The sequence below is a fragment of the Leucoraja erinacea genome, chromosome 36 (assembly GCF_028641065.1).
Source record: "Leucoraja erinacea ecotype New England chromosome 36, Leri_hhj_1, whole genome shotgun sequence".
NCBI lineage: Eukaryota > Metazoa > Chordata > Chondrichthyes > Rajiformes > Rajidae > Leucoraja > Leucoraja erinaceus.
In genome coordinates, this window is record NC_073412.1 from 7,481,747 (window position 1) to 7,501,742 (window position 19,996).

Here is a 19,996-nt window from a genome sequence, read left to right on the forward strand (position 1 = left end):
AGGAGATTTAGCCTTTAGACTTTAGAGATACAGCGTGGAAACAGGCCCTTCAGCCCACCGAGTCCACGCCAACCTGTGGTCCCCGTACACAAACACTGTCCTACACTCTAGTGACAATTTCAATTAACAGAAGCCAATTAACCTACAAACCAACGTTGCCCATTTCCTTCGCTCCATAGATGCTGCTGCACCCGCTGAGTTTCTCCAGCACTTTTGTCTACCTTCGATTTTCCAGCATCTGCAGTTCCTTCTTAAACAACCTACAAACCTATATGTCTCTGATCTGTGGGAGGAAACTGGAGCACCTGGAGAAAGAACACAGTAACAGGGAGCACGCACATACTCCGTACAGACAGCATCTGTCGTCAGGGTCACCCATCCTTTATCTCCAGAGATGCTGCCTCACCTGCTGAGTTACTCTCGCACTTTGTGTCTATCATTGGTATAAACAAGCATCTGCAGTTCTTTACTTCTACATCTATGCTTAAAAAGCTCGTTTTTCGAGCGGTTTGAGAGTATGCCTTGAAAAATGAAAAATAGTTGAGTCTGAATTATCTCAGTCATGAAACACTACCAAGTGCATTCCATTCTAAACCTTTGTGCTGATAAACTGCTGACAGGACAAAACCAGCAAGCAAGACATTACGAATAGGACAGGTGTTAAGCTGTACTTGGGAATTTTGTTCCCGCGGTGAGTGATGAGATGAGACGAGAAGAGTGACGAGTTCTCAGCTTCAGGGATTATTGCTGAACCTCCAGCCTAATTCAGAGGTAAAAGAATCGAGCTTCTTTACCAGGTGCTTGGTGTGATATGTAAACTGCCGTGGCTGTGTTAGCTTCATGGCCAATTATATCTTTCTCTCACCTTGTCATGAGAGTTCAGTAACACCTTCACACTTTTTTCCGATGACGTTACTTCAGAGCCAAAGTCCACGCTCCCTGAAATTCATCAAGAAAAGATTCCAGTTACTTTCCCGGGAAAGCAGACATGTTCTGTATAGCAAGGCAGCGTGAAACCAAGAGATTCACTTGGGTGAAAAGTGCAACTTTATTTCAGGTTCTTACCCTGCCGGAGATGTGATCATTTTTGGATCGCATTCTCCGGGCGCTCCACGGCCTTCCATCGATGGAGCAGGAGGCCTCCTCGGACTGTCGTGAGCCCCACCGCGGGGCGCGGACTTAACATCGGAGTTGATCCCTTGTCTGGGATCGCTCCAACTGCGGCCTGCGGACTTACCATCAAGAGCTCGCAGTCTCGGGAGAGGCCGAGTCGGGAAGCTCCAACGACACAGAAGGTTCGACCAGCCCCGACGCCAGGTTCGATCGCCCGGCGCGGGGGAGCTGACATTCCCCCCCCCCGATGCGGGAGTGGATCGCCCTGACGCGGGGGGTACAAACGCCACCGGCAACGGGAGTCAAGATCATCCCGTCAACCGAGGGCTCGAGGCCTCCGACCGCGGGAGAACAAAGGGAAGGGACTTGAGCTTTAAGCCGCTGAAGGATGTTCACCAGACGCCGATGATCCAGCTTCGCGGCAAGAGGGCCTGAAAACACCGGGTTGGCTGAGGAGGCCAGATATAGGCCCCGACCTCGGGTGGACTATGAGGGGGAGAACTGGATATTTTTAGTGCCTTCCCTCACAGTGAATTCTGCTGTGGGGGGACGTTTCATGTTGATTTCTATAGTGTACTGTTCTGTGTCTTTTTTTCTTTTTCTCTTTTTTGTTTTGTATGGATTTATTGACATTTGATCTGTTCAATTAATTTAATCAATCTCTGTAAAGCACTTTGGTTCAAATATTGGTTTTGTTGAAAAGTGCTATATAAATAAACATTATTATTATTATTATTATTATTATTATTTTGCTTTCCATCACAGTGTGGAATGTGCAGGAGTCACTGCGGTGGATGTTCATGTTAGAATGTGTTTTGGGTATTCTGTTGCTTTTTATTTGTATGACTGACTTGGCAAATGAAATTCCTCGTAAATAAAGTACTATTCGGATTCTGATTCTGAGAAAGCACTGGTCTGCGCCAGAGTACCATTCTTTGTTCATCTCATTTGCGAGTGTCAAAATGGCACGGTATGATACTGGCTCAATGGGTAGCACTCAAAGTCACAAACTCCGAACGGAAGTCACGGTCGACTTGAAAGCGCAGCAGAAGTCTAGACACTTAGCAGGGAGAGGTTAGCACAGAGGAGATTTACTAGAATGTTGCCTGGGTTTCAGCAACTAAGTTACAGAGAAAGGTTGAACAAGTTAGGGCTTTATTCTTTGGAGCGCAGAAGGTTAAGGGGGGACTTGATAGAGGTTTTTAAAATGATGAGAGGGATAGACAGAGTTGACGTGGAAAAGCTTTTCCCACTGAGAGTAGGGAAGATTCAAACAAGAGGACATGACATGAGAATTAAGGGACTGAAGTTTAGGGGTAACATGAGGGGGAACTTCTTTACTCAGAGAGTGGTAGCTGTGTGGAATGAGCTTCCAGTGAAGGTGGTGGAGGCAGGTTCGTTTTTATCATTTAAAAATAAATTGGATAGTTATATGGATGGGAAGGGAATGGAGGGTTATGGTCTGAGTGCAGGTATATGGGACTAGGGGAGATTATGTGTTCGGCACGGACTAGAAGGGTCGAGATGGCCTGTTTCCATGCTGTAATTTTTATATGGTTATATGGTTATAAGGTCCTTAGTTTAGCTTAGTTTCATTTAGTTTAGAGATTCAGGCCCTTTGGTCCACCGAGTCTATGTCAACCTGTACACTAGCGTTATCCCACTCACTCGGGACAATTTACAGAAACTACACGTCTTTGGAATGTGGGAGGAAACCAGAGAAAACCCATGCAGTCACAGGGAGAGCGTACAAACTCCGTATAGACAGCACGCATGGACAGGATCATGCCCGGGTGTCTGGCACTGTATGGCAGCAACTCTACCCCTGTGCGGCCCAGCTGCTGTCAAGATGTTAAACTCAGACACTGCCTGTCCACTCACCCCCGACACAGATTCTTTGGCTAAAATCACTGAAAGATATTATTTGGTGCTATTGAACTAAGAGCTGCTTGTGCACAAAGGGTGTCATTGTCCACATACCCGATCCTGCACCTCCCATTCACCTGAATGTGGACCTTCAAAGAATCAGGGCGACACAGTGGCACAGAGGTAGAGTTGGTACATTTAACAGCGACAGCGTGGGTTTTCTCTGGGTGCTCCGGTTTCCTCCCACACTCAAACGATGTACAGGTTTGTAGGTTATTTGGCTTCTGTAAATTGTAAATTATCACTAGTGTGTAGGATAGTGCTAGTGTACGGGGTGATTGCTGGTCGGCATGGACTCGGTGGGCAGAAGGGTTGGCTCTTTCCATGTTGTACCCCTAAAGTCTAAAATCAGGAGTGTGGCCACTGGGAAACAGTTACACTTCCCGACGAGATAGCATCACCCACGGTGAAACTCAGAAGCAAAAATGAAGTACTCCTTGCCCCATCCTTACACTAAATGGTCATTTGTCATTTGCTTCTCCATCCTCTGCTGCCCACATGTACTCCCATACAGAATTACTTTGTTGGCATCCCAAAGACATCCGAGTTTGTAGGTAAATTAGCCTTTACCTCGACTATGTCAGGAGCGGATGAGAAAGTGACTAGTGCGATCGGTGTTGCCATGGACTCGGTGGGCCGAAGGGCCTGTTTCTATGTTGTATCTCCAAACTAAAGGCATGTGAGAGTTAGATATAGGGCTAACGGAATCAAGGAATATGGGGAAGAGAAGCTGAGGATCTGAAGGCAGACGTTCTACTACTGCCCTAAAGTTTTGAGGACTGCCATCACCACCCCCCCCCCCCCTCCCCCCCGGACACTTATTATTTTTTATTCAAATCGTTTGCTATGTCGCTCTTCAAGGGAGATGCTAAATGCATTTCGTTGTCTCTGTAATGTACACTGACAATGACAATTAAATTGAATCTGAATCTGAATCTGAATCTGAATCGGGATGATCAGCCATGATCATATTGAATGGCAGTGCTGTAGGAATGGCCTACTCCTGCACCTATTTTCTATGTTTCTATATGCGGTGAGGTTCATGCACTAACCCACTGCACACCCAGCACCTCTCTGCCCACCACCACTCATTGTCAGCTCTGTATGGGACGGACAGAAGCTTCCAATTTGCAGATCGCTCACTGATCACAGCGTAATGCAGCAGGCAGTGTGGGGAAAGTCACTCACCACATTTAATTCGGAATACATCGTCCACGAGTCCCTCATACACAACTTGAGAGCACATGGGGGTGACGTAATCCACATCTGCAGAGAAAGCACGCATGCTTGAATGTGATGCCTGACATGGTAATAATGTCTGATACCCTTATTTTGCAGGAAGACATGCACTGGGGAAATTGCATTTTACTCCGAACTCAATCGGTAAAGAATGCTGTCTGGAATAGCTATTCCATGTTAGCTATCGGAGACGTTGGACAAAAGTTGGATTCTTTTCTCTGGAGCATCATAGGTTGAGGGGAGACCTGATAGAAGCACATAAAATAATGAGAGCCTTAGATCGGGTAAACAGTCAGAAACCTTTTCCAATGGTGACAATGTCAAAGACTGGAGGGCAAGAGTCAAGAGTCAAGATCTTGAAAATATTAGAAGGTACACAAAAAAGCTGGAGAAACTCAGCGGGTGCAGCAGCTACTATAGAGCGAAGGAAATAGGCAACGTTTCAGGCCGAAACCCAAAGGGAATAGGCAACGTTTCGAGCCGAAATCCTTCTTCAGACTTGAAAATATTAGACTTGTCACCATTTTTTGGAAGACATGGACACCATTCATTGATTTATTACAAGGATAGTATGTATGGTACAACACAATTTTGGAGATAAATCTAATTACGGGTTGGGTGATGGGTGGGGATGGATGCGAGGCAGGTGTATCACCACTTTTTTCTTTCTTTCTTTTTTGTCTTTTTATTTCTCTATTCCTTTCTTATTTCTTTCATTTGCTCACTCTTTGGCTGCACCACTTTGGTAGTCGAGGGGTTCCATCTTTGCACATCTCACTTTTTCTCTTGGGTTAGAATCGTGTAACCTTCGATTCTCCAGCATCTGCAGTTCCCTCTTAATCACTTTTTCTCTTTCTTGCTTTCTCTCCTTTCCTTTCATCTAACTATAGCTAAAAGTCAAAATTCAAGCTGTACAATAACTGGATTGTGTCATGTGCCGTTGGTTATATTTTTGTACACTTGCTTCTAATAAATAAAATTAAAAAAACATTTTTTTTTTAAAGTACAGAGGGGGAAAGTTTGGGGCAAGTGTTTTTTGCACATTGAGTGGATGGGTGGCTGGATCGCGCTGCCAGTGGTGGAAGCAAATTTTGTGCAATCTAAACAAAGTCATCATATTTTGTACATTACTGGTTTTCTTTATGCTGCTGCACCTCGGTCAATGAAGAAAACTTGACCAATCTCAGCCTGCCGTGGTTTAATTTCACTCTCCGTATTCTCCACAATTTCTTTCCATAGCTGGTAGGTCATCTACACAAAAGAGAATAAAGGTGTGAAAATGGGGCACGGAGCGGGCGTGGTATAACAAGAAACAGCATGTGCAAGACATGTACAAGAAGGGCATGTTACAGTGATCAAGGGAAAGTGCGAGAAGGGAGAGTAGAGCAAGAGAGAGGGGAGAGGGGAGAGAGGGAGAGGGGAGGGGGGGGGAGAGGGAGAGGGAGAGGGGGTAGAGAGGAGAGGGTGGGGGGGAGGGGGGGGGATGGGAGAGGGAGGGGGAGGGGAGGGAGAGAGGGGAGAGGGAGGAGGGGGGGGGGAGGGGGAGGGGGGGGAGAGGGAGAGGGGGATGGAGGGGAGGGGAGGGGAAGAGGGAGGGGAGAGAGGGAGGGGGAGGAAGAGGGGAGAGGGGAGGGGGGGAGGGGGAGAGGGGGAGAGGGGAGAGGGGAGGGGAGAGGGGAGGGGGAGAGGGGAGGGAGAGGGGAGAGGGGGAGGGGGGGGGGAGGGGGAGAGGGGAGAGGGGAGAGGGGGTGAGAGGGGAGAGGGGAGGGAGGGGGGAGGGGGGGGGGGAGGAGGGAGGGGGGAAGGGGGGGGGGGGGGGGGGGGGGGGAGGGGAAGGGGGGGGGGAGGGGGGGGGAGGGAGAGGGGGGGGGGGGGGGGGGAGGGAGACAAAGGAAAGAGAGTGTAAGGAGGGGGGGGGAGAGGGGGAAAACAGTCCTTATAATTTTGATAAGAATTTGTGCACAATTAAAATTCCAATGTGTGTTGAGAATCCAATGCCAACTTCAAGCGCACCAAGTGTACAATATTGACAGCATGCAGAGAAGCTCCCTCTAAACTGTCCCAAGGTTAGATACTGCATGAAGCTTCCTTTATCCTGTTCTGCTGAAAAGTGCCAGACCATAGAAACCATGGGCGAGATGCGAGTAAAGCTACCTCTAGACTCTGCCAAAATTCATCCCATTTCAACATAGGTGAATGATTTGCATATAAATCAATTTTTAATCAGTAGGCAAAGTGTACGTGATTCACTCTGAAGAGCTGACCACAAAGTTTAAATTGACACCCCAGTCCAGGTTTGATTCTGATGTTCTAGCGGCAGCAGAGGGTTGGGCAGTAACATTTTGCCGCTGGGACTTAAAAGTTAACGGTCTGATGTCTGAAACAAGCAACAATGAACGAGTTCCAATTAATTTTTCTAGCACAAATTACAGGGTGAACAGGCTTATGTAACTCAATCTCTTCATCTTATTGTATCCTTTGTACCATGGCTCCAGGGCCGATCCAGTGTACACACTCTGGTTAATAATTCATTTTAATGTCACGTTCCTTTACCTTTGCGCACCGGCCGATTCCGTAAGTCTTGGAGAAGGGCCCGAACAAGGAGTGCAACACGTGCAGAGCCTTTGCCACTGTGCACATCCACCGATGGTCACCCTCCTGAGGACAAACACAGTGAAACATACGTTGAGTGAAATTGCCCGCGGTCGATCATCTTCACATGGACAATCTCATATTTTCTTACAACGCAGGAGGAGTCCATAAAGTCTACGTTGTATTTCAGAGTAATGCTGCTTCCCCACTTTTAACCCAATCTCCATGATGTGCCGGTGAACTCCCCCCACCTACCAATTCTCCAATCACCTGCCCACTTACTGCGGCCAATTTATCTATCAACTGGCGCGTCCTTGTGATGTGGGGGGGAAACCTGATCGCCCAAGAGAGATTCTCACAACCACAGGGGAAGGCGTGCAGACACCGCGCAAACTCCGCCCGAAGTCAGGATCGAACTTGGGTCGCTGAAGCGGTGAGGTAGTAGCACTGTCTGCTCTGCCACTGTGTCTCAACTCTGTGTTCACATTTTAATAACACAGAGGCCAATGGTTATGTATCAATCGCCCAGGATAAACACAAATCAGTAGAGGGTACAGCAGAGGGTACAGTGAGATGGAGAGGAATAAAACAATAAATTGCCGGTTTCAACACTGTTAAATCTCTGATTTACAGCCTTAACGCTGTAGTCCCTGACTGGCTGTCTCACGTGAAACACCTCAGGTCTGGATAGAGTAGATGTAGAGAGGATTCCACTACTGGGAGAGTCTAGGTCCAAGTTCAAGTTCGTGAGTGTATAGGACAATGAAATTCCTCCTTTGCTTAAGCACACAGAAAATAGTGGGCATTTACTACAAAACAGATAAATGTGTCCATATACCATGATATAAATATATACACACATGAATAAATAAACTGGTAAAGTGCAAATAACAGAAAGTAGTTATAAATAATCAGAGTTTTGTCCGAGCCAGATTTAATAGCCTGATGGCTGTGGGGAAGTAGCTATTCCTGAACCTGGTTGTTGCAGTCTTCAGGCTCCTGTACCTTCTACCTGAAGGTAGCAGGGAGATGAGTGTGTGCCAGGATGGTGTGGGTCTTTGATGATACTGCCAGCCTTTTTGAAGCAGCGACTGCGATAAATCCCCTCGATGGAAGGGAGGTCAGAGCCGATGATGGACTGGGCAGTGTTTACTACTTTTTGTAGTCTTTTCCTCTCCAGGGCGCTCAAATTGCCGAACCAAGCCACGATGCAACCGGTCAGCATGCTCTCGACTGTGCACCTGTAGAAGTTAGAGAGAGTCTTCCTTGACAATCCGACTCTCCGTAATCTTCTCAGGAAGTAGAGGTCTTACCCTCAGAATAAAAGGACGTTCCTTTAGGAAGGAGAGGAGGAGCAATCTCTTCAGTCAGAGGGAGGTGAATCTGTGGAATTCATTGCTCAGAAGGCTGTGGAGGTCAGGTCAATTGATATTTTTAAGGCAGAGATAGATACTGTATTAGTACGGGTGTCGGGGTGAAGGCAGGAGAATGGGGTTAAGAGGAAATGATAGATCAGCCATGTTGATTGGCGGAGTAGACTTGATGGGCCGAATGGCTTAATTTTGCTCCTATCACTTATGAACTTATGACACACCCCTGCGATAATAGTTCTATAGTGTGGTTTGGAAATTGGTTGCAATGACCTGAAAGGACACGAGCACAAAATGCACAGCTCACCAAAAAATAGTCACGGAAAAACTCGGGCAACTCCATGCTGATCAGGTCATCATCCAGGGGCAGTAGGTAAAAGTCCCAGTCATCGATCGTTACATCTACAGAATGTAGACATAAGTGGGTTAAAGGATGGTGAAAAAATATCAACCGTAAATTGTTTCCCACTTTCCCAGTACTGAGCCAGATCTTTTCACGGATTCCTCCCTTGAATGGTTGGCTCTCCACAGCTTGGCACTTTTCTCCCTATGACCACATGGATTTCACCCAAGGTTTAGTTTAGTTTAACGATACAGGGCAGAAACAGGCCCTTCGGCCCACCGAGTCCGCACCGACCAGCGATCCCCGCACATTAACACTACCCCACACACACACACTTGAGACAATTTTACTTACATTTATACCATGCCAATTACTGGGATACTGATTGGGGATGATCAGGCATGATCACATTGAATGGCGGTGCTGGCTCGAAGGGCCGAATGGCCTACTCCTGCACCTATTGTCTAATTAACCTGCAAACGGGGTGGGAGATTGCAACCTTCACGTGGTCCGCCCTGTTTCGACGAATGCAATCAACCCAGCATGCACAATCAAATAAGATCAAATAGAACAAGTTGTCCTACAACTTTAGACTGTGCACGCCATACGCAAGACCTGTACGTCTTTGGAGTGTGGGAGAAACAACGAAGATCTCGGAGAAACACCCACGCAGGTCACGGGGAGAACGTACAAATTCTGTACAGACAGCTCCAGTAGTCAGAATCTAACCCTGGTCTCTGGCTCTGAAAGACAGTAGCTCTATTGCTGTGCCACCATGCCGCCCTAGTGCAAGGTGTTCTAGTTTCCAACACATCTCACAGCAGTGCTGGTTGGTAGGTTAATTAGCTATTGTGAATTGCCTCTGGATTGTTGACAAGCGGGAGGACAGCAAATCAATGTCAAATGCAGTCAGTTGTAAAGCAGGGCGATAGGGAAGGGCAGCGGCAGCAGACGTTAGTCAGACAATTTTCCGAATCGTTCATTTAAGCCTTTAAACTGGAGCCTGCCTTTGCAAAAACGTCGCATTGTACATGCAATTCCCACCGTGGCATTCCAAATGCGGAATTAGGGATTGAATGTAAAGATGTTGACAAGTCATATTAATAATGTGCATGCAGGGTTCCTTTTACAGTCAGCATTGGATCAGTTGAATCCGTTCACTTGGATCAGCTGAAGCTTAGTGAACCATAAGAACAGCCATACTTGACATTGGTTTAAAATGGCATCTGTTAGGTAGCGCCTCCGATAGTGCAGCACCTCTTCGAAGAAGTATCTCGACTCGAAACGTCACCCTTCCTTCTATCCAGAGATGCTGCTTGTCCCGCTGAGTTACTACGGCATTTTTTTAAGTTATCTTCGGTTTAAACCCGCATCTGGAGTTCCTTCCAACACACCTCTTCCATACTTAGCATCGTCAAGGACTGCTCTCACCCCAACCACAGTCTGTTTACCTTCCTACAATCCGGGAGGCGCTACAGGTCTCTCCGTTGCCGGACCAGCAGGTCCAGTAACAGCTTCTTCCCTGCGGCTGTTACATTATTCAACACTGTACCTCAATGACTGCCAATCACCCCCTCCCCCCCCCGGACACTCCTTCCACCAGGAAAAAATAATTGCACTACTATGACTGTATGCACGTAAATAGATTTATTTATTGCTCATATTCTATGTTCGCTCTTCTCGGGAGATGCTAACTGCATTTTGTTGTCTCTCCTGTACACTGCACAATGACAATAACGTTTGAATCTGAATCTGAATCTGAATCTGACAGCCTTCAGTGTTGACAATTACTACAGTGCTGGCACCAAAAATCTTCTTTCCCAGTAGAATCCCAGCAGGGAAACAGGCCCTTCGGCCCACCATGCCCAGGCCAACTAACTTGACGTACTGGGATAGTCCCACATGCCTGCATTTTCCCCATAGCCCTCTCCACCCTTTCTACCCAGATATCTGTCCAGATGCCTATATAGCATCCTCTGGTAACTTGGCCAAGATTACATGTACTGTAACTTTAAAAGAACAAGTAGCGCTTACCTCCAAAGATGCCCTCCTCCTCCAGCACTGTCTCACACATGTAGAACTGAAAAACAAGGACATGGATTACAATTTATTTCCTTTGCCACATGGATGATAATTTCACACACTAGATACTATTATTGGATCCAAATTAAGCTTTTAAGAGGCTTTTACATTGGCACATGTACGTGCAGGAAATGATGGGATATTGATCATGTTCAGGCAAAGGAGATTAGTTTAACAAGACATCATGGTTGGCACAGACAATGAGGGCCAAAGGGCCTGTTTCTGTGCTGCACATTTCTATGTTCTACATTCAGCAGTTGAAAATTGCTTTGGGAGATGCTGAGGTTGTGAAAGATGCTGCAGAAACGTTTCACAATTCTGCTCTGGCAAAGTCGGCACTTGCTGGGAGTTTAACCCCAACCCGTCTTTACATAGGGATCCTCCCCAGCTCACGGATGCCCAACTGATGTAAGCCCGAATATATGAACAAACGTTTGGGAGATCGGCGGGATGGATTTACCATCTGCTGCGGGTTTGCAGGCATCTTCTGCCGTGGGAGAACTCGATTCATGGCTGCAATTCCAACTTGTAAACTGTTCAAGTTACGAACAGTTCCCAGGAACAGAACCCTGCCTTACCCTAGGGATGACCTGTATTTATTTCCACCTTGAGCCACCCTCTTCAGACCAACACAGTGGAGGTCCTGCCAGCTCACCTTCTGAGGAGTGAATATAATCTTGTATTTACGAAGCCTGCCATCAGCTTTATCAGCGTTGACAATCTCTGAAAGGAAAGATACACGGTTCTTTACTCTGTTAACCCAGCAGTGTCGTGTTCCTATCAAGCTGAGAAAATATATTAATGCATTCAGGGGAGAAGGATCATTGTGAAACACAATTTTTTTCTGGCCTGTTAAACTGGCGTTTGTCGAACTAGACTCTAAATCAAGGTTAATCCGCAGTCTCAGGTGGATGTAGTTCTTCACGGCCTTTAGCTCCAGGATAACTTAATCAAAGATAATTGAAATCAGACTTTCTCTTTGGCTACACCAATTTGGTAGTCTAAGGGTTCTATCCTTGCAAATCCACTTTTTCTCCCTCTTGCCTTTTCTCTCTTCTTTTCTCTTATCTTTAGCTAAAAATTAAAATTGAAGCTGTACAATAACTGTATTATGTCATATGCCGCTGGGTACATTGCTTCTAATAAATATATATATATATTTTTTTTTAAATCAGACTTTCGGGTTGTTACATTTTGCCATTTGCAGAGGTTTGCTGTGTGTACCTTGGCTGCTGTATTACAACATAGCTGGAGCAATTCATGGTGAAGCAATTTGAGACGCAACTGGTAAAAGGTACTCTGGAAATGTAATTCCTGTTCTTTTCAATGTGACACTGACTACATTTCAAAAGCCTTGATTGCAAAGCCCTTGAGAAGGTTCTGTGCTGGTGAAAGGGGCACAGTCCTTTTGTTCCTTCAGGCAAGGCTACAAAACAACTCTGTTAAATTCCAAAGATAGATACAAAAGCTGGGGAAACTCAGCAGGACAGGCAGCATCTCTGGAGAGAAGGAATGGGTGACGTTTCGGGTAGCGACCTTTCTTCAGATCTTCGGTTTAAACCAGTATCTGCAGTTCCTTCTTGCACATTTTGTCTGTTAAATTCCATATATTTGTGCACCTTCTCATTTGGATTACTGTTGGCTTTCCTTCTGTTCTCTCTGCAAATGCTGACATGTTGTGTCCCAGCAATCTACACAAGGCAGCCAGTGAGTACAAGGAGTATTCACACAATCCAGACTGAAGAGAGGTCTCGACCCAAACTGTCATCTGTCCAAAAGAATTTCACTGTGTGTTTGTATATATAATAATAAAGAACGTTTGATCTTTAAGATGATGCCCGACCCACTAAGTTCCTCCAGCACTTTGTGTTTTTAATACAATGAGTAAAATAGCTACATGTAAACACCGTGGCAACTGGGCCTGAAGCAGGGTTACTACCCGAACCCCGAACTATTTCCTTCCCTCCCTCCTCCCTGCTTTAGATGCTGCTCTACCCGCTGAGTTCCTCCAGCAGATTGTTGGTTGGTGCATTGATCACTGACATGCTGCTCCATCCAGTGGCTAGTTGTGGAATTGAAGCTCATCTTGGCGAGTTCCCAAACTCAAGTGGCTCCACCAAAGCGTCTGTATTTGCAGAGAGAACAGAAGGAAAGCCAACACTAATCCATGAATTGCTCCTGCTATGTTGTAATACAGCAGCCAAGGTACACACAGCAAACCTCTGCAAATGGCAAAATGTAACAACCAGGTGCTTTCCTGCAAACTGTGAATGTAAACCTCATCCCTTCAGAACACTGATCTTGGGGTCCAAGTCCATAACTCCCCGTAAGTAGCAACACAAGTGGACAGAGTGCTAAAGAAGGTCTATGGCATGCTTGCTTTTATAAGTTGAGGCATTAGGTATAAGAGTAAGGGATGTCGTGATGCAGCTTCTTTGTATTTTGGTTGGGCTGAATTGTACAGATCTTAATGACTATTTGGAGGCTGTCTTCACTAACGAACGCTGGAAGAAAGGAGGCATGGGGTGGGTTCATTGTTTAAAATTCAGCCTGGGTAGAGTGAGGAAAAGGACCTGTTCTCCTAAGTCACCGTCAAGAGCGTACAGAGAGTTAAAGTTTACGGGTGGCAGGAATATGGAGAAAACATTTCATACAAAGTCATGATGCAACTTTAAAGGACGTTGGTTAGGCCGCAATTAGAGTATTACGTGCAATTCCGGTCTCCCCATTACAGGAAGGATGTGGAGGGATTGGAAAGGGTACAGAGGAGGCTTACAAGAAGGGTATTAGCTACAAGGAGCAGTTGGGAGATACTTGAAGTGGTTTCTCTGAAATGCTGGAGGTTGTGGGGACACCTGTTAGAAGTATATAAAATCATGAGGCATCGATAGGATACACAATCAGAACCTTTTTTCTCAGGATGGAAAGATCACTACCCTCTGTGTAAAAAAAAAAAGCAGAGCTTCAAAGTGAGAGGCTTTTTTCTTTTTTTTTTTACACAGAGGGTAGTGAGTGCCTGGGACGGGTTGCCGTGGTGGTGGTTGAGGCAGATACAACAGTGCCACATAAGAGACTTTTGGATGGGCATTTATATATAAAGGTAATGGTGGGATATGAATTATGTGCAGGCAAATGAGAGTTGATCCCGGCATCATGTTCGGCATAGATATTGTGGGCCGAAGGGCCTGGTCTTGTCCCAGACCAGGTGTGGGGAACCTTATCATATTGGAATGCCGCATTAAATTAGCTGTAATCTAATAAGGCCGCAATCCAAAAAACTTCAAATAGATATAGGGTTATTTCGTTGAATCTTTTTTTACTCTTTGGTATTTTAAATACGTTCATTTTAAGATTAAAATAAAAATAATAAAACACAAACAAAAACATATTGATTAAAAAAAAAGGATTTGTTCTACAAAATTTGGATTCGTACAAAAGGCCGCACTTAATGGCCAAGAAGGCCGCAGGTTCCCCACCCCTGTCCCAGACTGTTCTATGTTCGAACACTATCAGGTATTGGGTTTGTGGTTCCAAGAATGGTAGAAAATCATCAGGAGAGGACGGGAAAGGGGTTATTTTATTTCCAGGCTTCTCTCCCACATCTCTGGCAGCAACCCAGCAACACAATCACGGCAGCTTCCGTGAAGAAGAGGCTCGAGTGATTAGGGTGAGATTGGTTTACATGAATGAGAGAGAGCACAAGATGAAACATAGCATCACCCAAATCAAAATGACTTTTTAAATTTGATTATCGCTTTGCAGTCACCCAATCTTACCTGCTACATGCTTCACACTGGAAATCCGAGGACGAACAAGAAAACACAATCTGCAAAAGGTGGATACAACACATCAAGTAAGCACTGAGGATTCGAGAGTCTTTAAAAGAACATCTGGTGTGAAACCTCATTGTCATTTCATGTCAGACTTTTGGAAGTAACTAAAGAAATGTCCCATCAGTGAGGGACAGACAAAGATACCATCAACCCTGCCCCTCTCCCCAACCACATGGAAGCCCCCACTTCCCCAATACTCACTGGTCACTGACTCCCACAACTGGCTTATTGTCCAGTTTGTACAGCTTCTCCACATCGTGTTGCTGCAAAACAAAGGAAAGTAATCAACCATTGTCACAAGAACCAGCCATCTACAAGATTTGAAGGAAACTCAAGAGGCAGCATGTCATCTGGACCTCTTTTATTCATCAGCTATTGCACTCTTATTCATTGGCATGGCTCCACTTGTACCGTTCACACACTCATTGCCTCTGCCCAGTCACACATCTTCCCTTCCATCTGTCAACCCCACCCCGACACTTTTATCTGCAACTTAAAACATCTTTAACCTCCGTTAATTCTCTTCGCCAAGATATCTCCTGAACTGTTGGGTAGTTCCAGGACTTTATATTTAATGTTTTATGCGTCATTCCTAACTGTCACTGTATGTCATGTTGGCATTTGCAGCCAGAGCACCAAGGCAAATACCTTGTATGTGAATACTTGGCCAATTTATTTCAGATTTTCAGCACCTGCAGTATTTTGATTTTAGAAAATATAGGGAATACACAACAAATTCACCAGATCTGAACAGGAGGATAGATTCAACAGTAGGTGCAGATGTTTTGCGCTGCCTGAAATATTAAACAAACCCCTTAATTAAATGTGTGTATTCAGCTAGCAGCCTGTCAGTCAGACACTACTCAAATTGTTTTGTGCATGCATTAAAACAACAGGGAAATAACCACTGAAGGAGAGGCAATTGTTACAGTGCTCTCCAAATACTGCAGAAAGTTTAATTCCTAGGTGATCTATTTATCAAATTGTTCTATGCTGCCACAACTCTGGCGATTTTCCCAGATTGTTTATGCATTCCTAACTAAGTGGGCAGGTGACCATCTTGGACAAAACAACCCGAGAGGCAGAGCATTATTATTTTGCTGTGACACTGAAGAAACTACCAGAGGCATGGTGAGAGTGGAGTGGAGGCACAAGTCATAATGCATGGTTATCAGTGGATTTGTTGTGAAGGCTGTGGGTGGGGGCTTACAGGGGAAGTGGATGGTGCGATTGAACGCAATGGATCACAGAGATAACAGGGCTACAATCACAAAGGATATTCTTGTACAGAGACAACAGATGAGGTTCAGCAGTCAGTAGCATCCTACCTTCAGAATAGAGACATTTGCAATCCGGTCCAGAGGGCTCATCAGGTCGGCTTCAATGAACAAATCCTTCTTTCCCGGCAACTGAATGTGTGCAGATCCCACGAGAAAAGAAAGTGAGGAATTCTGAACTCAGGGTGATTCCACAGTACAGTCGGAGAAACAAAATGTCTTCCTGTGTAAGTGATTTCAGTTTGCCCAGATCAGTAGCAGATATTCTCATCCCTTCAGTGAACAAGTCCCGTCTCCCTTCCTCCCCATCACCCTGTCCATCCCCATTCTGTCACCTCATCTTCCCTCCCTGTCACCCCTTGCCGTCTTCCCTACTCCTCACCACCATCTCCCCACCGGTCCTCATCAGTTTGGCTAGATCTGAACCGTCACTCTCCCTCTTTCCCCCTTTCCTCCCCATCACACTGTCTCTCCAGGGATGCTGTCCCGTCCTGCTGAGTTACTCCAGCATTTTGTGCCTATCTTCAGTTTAAACCAGCATCTGCAGTTCCTTCTTACACATAATTGTACTAGCCTCAACTACCTTCTCTGACAGCTCGTTCACCACCTTCTGTGAGAATTGCATTTCGTTGTCTCTGTACTGTACACTGACAATGACAATTAAAGTTCAATCTGAAATCTGAATCTGAAATTTTTTGCCCCACAGTTTCCTCTTAATTTTTTCCCCTTTTTTTTGGCCTTAAACATTTATGCCTTGATTTTATTTTTTACTTTCTTGGGGGGAGGGGGAGGGGGAGTTGCCTTCGTGTATCTGTTCCTTTTTTCTGAATTATCATTTTTTTCCCTCATTTTATTTTTTTTAAAACCAGCCAGCATCTGTGCACCTCTTCCAGGACAGGGGTAGCTTACGAGTGAAGGGGGTCCTTCTCTGAAAGCTCGTTCACCACCCTCTGTACGAATTTTATTTCGAGAGTTCTCTTAATCTGTACAAGTGACAATCCCAATTAAAGTTCAATCTGAAATGCTAATGCTGAGATAATTTTTTGCCCCACCGAGATCCCTGGTAGGGAAATCCTTTGGCCCTCTCCTTAACTATGCCTCTGAGGATCAGTTCCCTTGAGGCCAAGGAGAGGGGACTGTATCGAACGCCGAATGCTTCTGACTCGGCTCATGAATGTGTCTAAGTGTGGGATCAGGGGCCATGGATTCTCCCACTTGCCTCACGGCCTTCACGGCGTGAGTCCTTTGATGAACAAGGGGTCACCGCTTATGATAAAGGGTAAATCCTTGAAAACCGAGATGAAGACCTTTTTTTCGACGCAGTTGGTGGTAATCTCTGGAACTCGCTGCCACAGGGAGACCTAGTTGAGCGCACATCGGTCATTGCCTGATATTAAGAGCTCCTTGGCGGTGGGCCTCTGTTGCTAAGGGAAACCAGGTGGTAATTCGGGCTCGAAGGTCTGGACGCCTACTGAGGTTTAGGATGCTCTTGGCCTGACACATTGAATGGGCGAGCAGGCTCGAAGGGGGGTAATGGCCCCTACTCCCGCGCCTCGTTTCGGGTATGAATTCTTATCGTGTGGGCCTTGGCCAGGCCGCTCCTGTGCGGTGCCTGTGCTGTCTGCCAGTTGGGCTCGCTTCCGTTATAGCGCCATGTCACTGCCTTTGCCTGCTGTTGTCCTTCCTGCAAGTTTCGTCCCTTTTCCCCGCCCCGCTCCCCCTTCTTCATTCTCCTCGGCTGTCTGTCAACGCCGGATTCTTCCACGTGCTGGCCGCCATTTTGCCCAAAGCTTTGTACAGGACACCCCCCTTCCCAGTAATTCGAACTGCAGTTTCCGCCAGTTCCGCCCCGTTGCCGTCGCCCAGCACTTGTAACTAGGCTTCGCTTTCTGGGGCCGGACCACCCCCCCCGGATTAAAGTCAAGACACACCCCTCCCCAGAACCAACCCGCCCGCCGCTAGGTCCCTGAGGAACAGACATCAAAGTTCCACAGACTTTTAGTTCCACGATGTTTCCCTTTGGACTGCCCCCCGAGGGAGAGGAAATCTCCGTTGCAACCATTCCCGCCCCGCTCCCATCTACAGATGTCCGGAGACAGCACCCCAACGGGAATGTAGTTTCCCCGCCCCTCGAGTTTGAAAGAAGTTGTGCAGATTGTGCTCTGGAACTGCCCCCTCAGCTTGGACACTTACGCATAAGCCCCCCTCCTGAAGCCCCCTCACGTGCGTCGCCGGTTCCAGCATTTAGCCGGGCTTTCGTTTGCCTCTGTACGGGGGACTGAAAGATTCAGGTGTTGAATTACATTGAATCCTGATTTGCTGATTGTGCCCCTGTCTCCCTCCACGCGTGCCCCGCCCCCATCTTGCCTGTCAATCCCCAAGAATCGTTAACAGGTCTCGACATCTTATTGTTCTTTGAGTTCAGGTTTGGGCACATAGCTGGGCCTCCTTATTTGTGCAAAAAAGTTCAAATTTACCCAGTGCAATTCCCCGAATTAGGCCATCCACAACCCTACACATCGCTGGAGCCACCACTCCATGCTTTTCGCCTCCCCTATGTCGTGTCTGTTAATGTCTTTTGTTCCCCCGATCCTGGCTCCTGATACAACTCGCCCTGAATTGCGCTCCTCATATGGATAGAAGGAACCCTCGCACCGCTCTCTTGGAGTTCTCCGCGGGGGCTTGGCCGGTACTTCTGAACCTTCCGGTATGTTTCTTTAAGGTAAAGCCCCTTTGGTGGTTTGACCCAGTGGACGCCACACCCACCACCTTTGAGGACAGCGGCCTCTTCAACATGCCTAGGTTAACCGCGGTTTAATAATGTGGGAATTAGACCAAGAGCTGCCCCCCCCTTCCCCTGCGATGTAATGACAGTTTCACCATGAGGTTACCTGCTCCCTGGTACAAGGGTGGGTCTCTTCTTCAGTGTAAAAACCAAGTTTTGGATGCAGTTCCTTCCAAGCATGTTAAAAACATAGCTCGGGGGAGTCTGGGACGGGGGATCTTGTACTGTGACTCGGGGGCCGCGAAAGTCCTCGACTGGGCAATAGCACCTCAACCCCCACACCTAACCCAGTTCCCGCCACCACTCGCAACAGCATCCTCACCCCAGGACCACCCACTCTGGGTATTCTTGGCAAGAGAATATCCCAGACCCCTAGTGAAATTAGTCTGCAGGAGTCAGGCCATAAGCATCCCTTCGAGCCTGCAGCCGCCAGTCAATAGGATCATGTGGCTGTCATACCAAAACTCAGTTATCCCGTACCTGAGCCTTCTCTCTCCACTGACCCCTAGATCCCCTTACGCGTTTTTTCAATGAGCCCCCGGATCATGGTGGAAATGTTTGTCTGCTTAAATATAGCCATGAACTAACCTACGGGCTCTCCAGGACCCCCTTCCCCGAAGCCCTTCCCGAATTGGCCAAATCCCTGTTTCCTAAAGACCGAGCTCATCTCTGTTGTGCCCTGATTTTCTTTTCACGCTGGGTTTCCTTAATCTGTGACCCCCCTTCCTTCCCTTACAGGGGGCATTTTTTTGATGTTTCCTGCATGTCCTGGCCGTTCCTTAAGAATTTTGTAAGTTTATATTTGGCCTCCCCTGGTTGGGCTTAACTAGAGCTCTTTTTGGTGGTAAAACCCCTGGCCAAGTTTTACGTATCCTGTGTATTCCTTCATCTGCTCCTCAGCCCTGATCAATTCCTGACAATCACGTGGTTGTCAACCAATCTTGTGCAGTCTGCTCGAATCCCTACATAATAGATCCTGTCCTCAGTATTTAATACAGGGGACGGTACTCTCTTCATTCCTCTGTGTTTTCTCACCTCCCCCTGTAACAATTTGTCCTTTCCCCCTCCCAACCTCTTGAAGGTCCCTCCCACCTGGACCCGCCCCTTCCCTACTTTGTGGATTTACACGGCAACCCTGGCGCAAACACCAAATCCCCTCCCACTCCAGATTGTAAGGCACCCCCCCCCCTATTTCAAAGCCTCTGCTTGGTAATTGTGAGTAAACATGGCCCAAACATTAAGTGATTTGCTTTCGCTGACACTGCCGACTTCCCCCTGGGCTTCCTCCCTTTGTTCACAGCTTCAAGATCTTGTATAGTGACGAATACCTTTTTTTTTAATTTCTTTAGTAGGGCCCCCCAACGTCCAAGAACACTTCCATATTAACAGTACAAAACAGGAGGAACCGGGTAGTTTTCCAGCAGACGTGTTTTATT

At 46.7% G+C, this 19,996-nt stretch overlaps 1 protein-coding gene across 1 annotated transcript in view; it reads right to left on the bottom strand.

The window, feature by feature from the left end:
* vps33b (VPS33B late endosome and lysosome associated) overlaps positions 1-16,030 on the bottom strand; it is a 34,290-nt gene extending 18,260 nt beyond the window's left edge. Inside the window, exons 1-10 of the mRNA XM_055662581.1 lie at positions 15,827-16,030; positions 14,700-14,761; positions 14,442-14,491; positions 11,321-11,388; positions 10,618-10,663; positions 8,548-8,642; positions 6,832-6,936; positions 5,433-5,529; positions 4,228-4,305; positions 866-939 (exon numbers count right to left, since the gene is read on the bottom strand). Coding sequence (XP_055518556.1) covers positions 866-939; positions 4,228-4,305; positions 5,433-5,529; positions 6,832-6,936; positions 8,548-8,642; positions 10,618-10,663; positions 11,321-11,388; positions 14,442-14,491; positions 14,700-14,761; positions 15,827-15,868 — 717 coding nt within the window. The 5' untranslated portion in view covers positions 15,869-16,030. The remainder of the gene's footprint in view (positions 1-865; positions 940-4,227; positions 4,306-5,432; positions 5,530-6,831; positions 6,937-8,547; positions 8,643-10,617; positions 10,664-11,320; positions 11,389-14,441; positions 14,492-14,699; positions 14,762-15,826) is intronic.
* Positions 16,031-19,996: the final 3,966 nt, after the last annotated feature.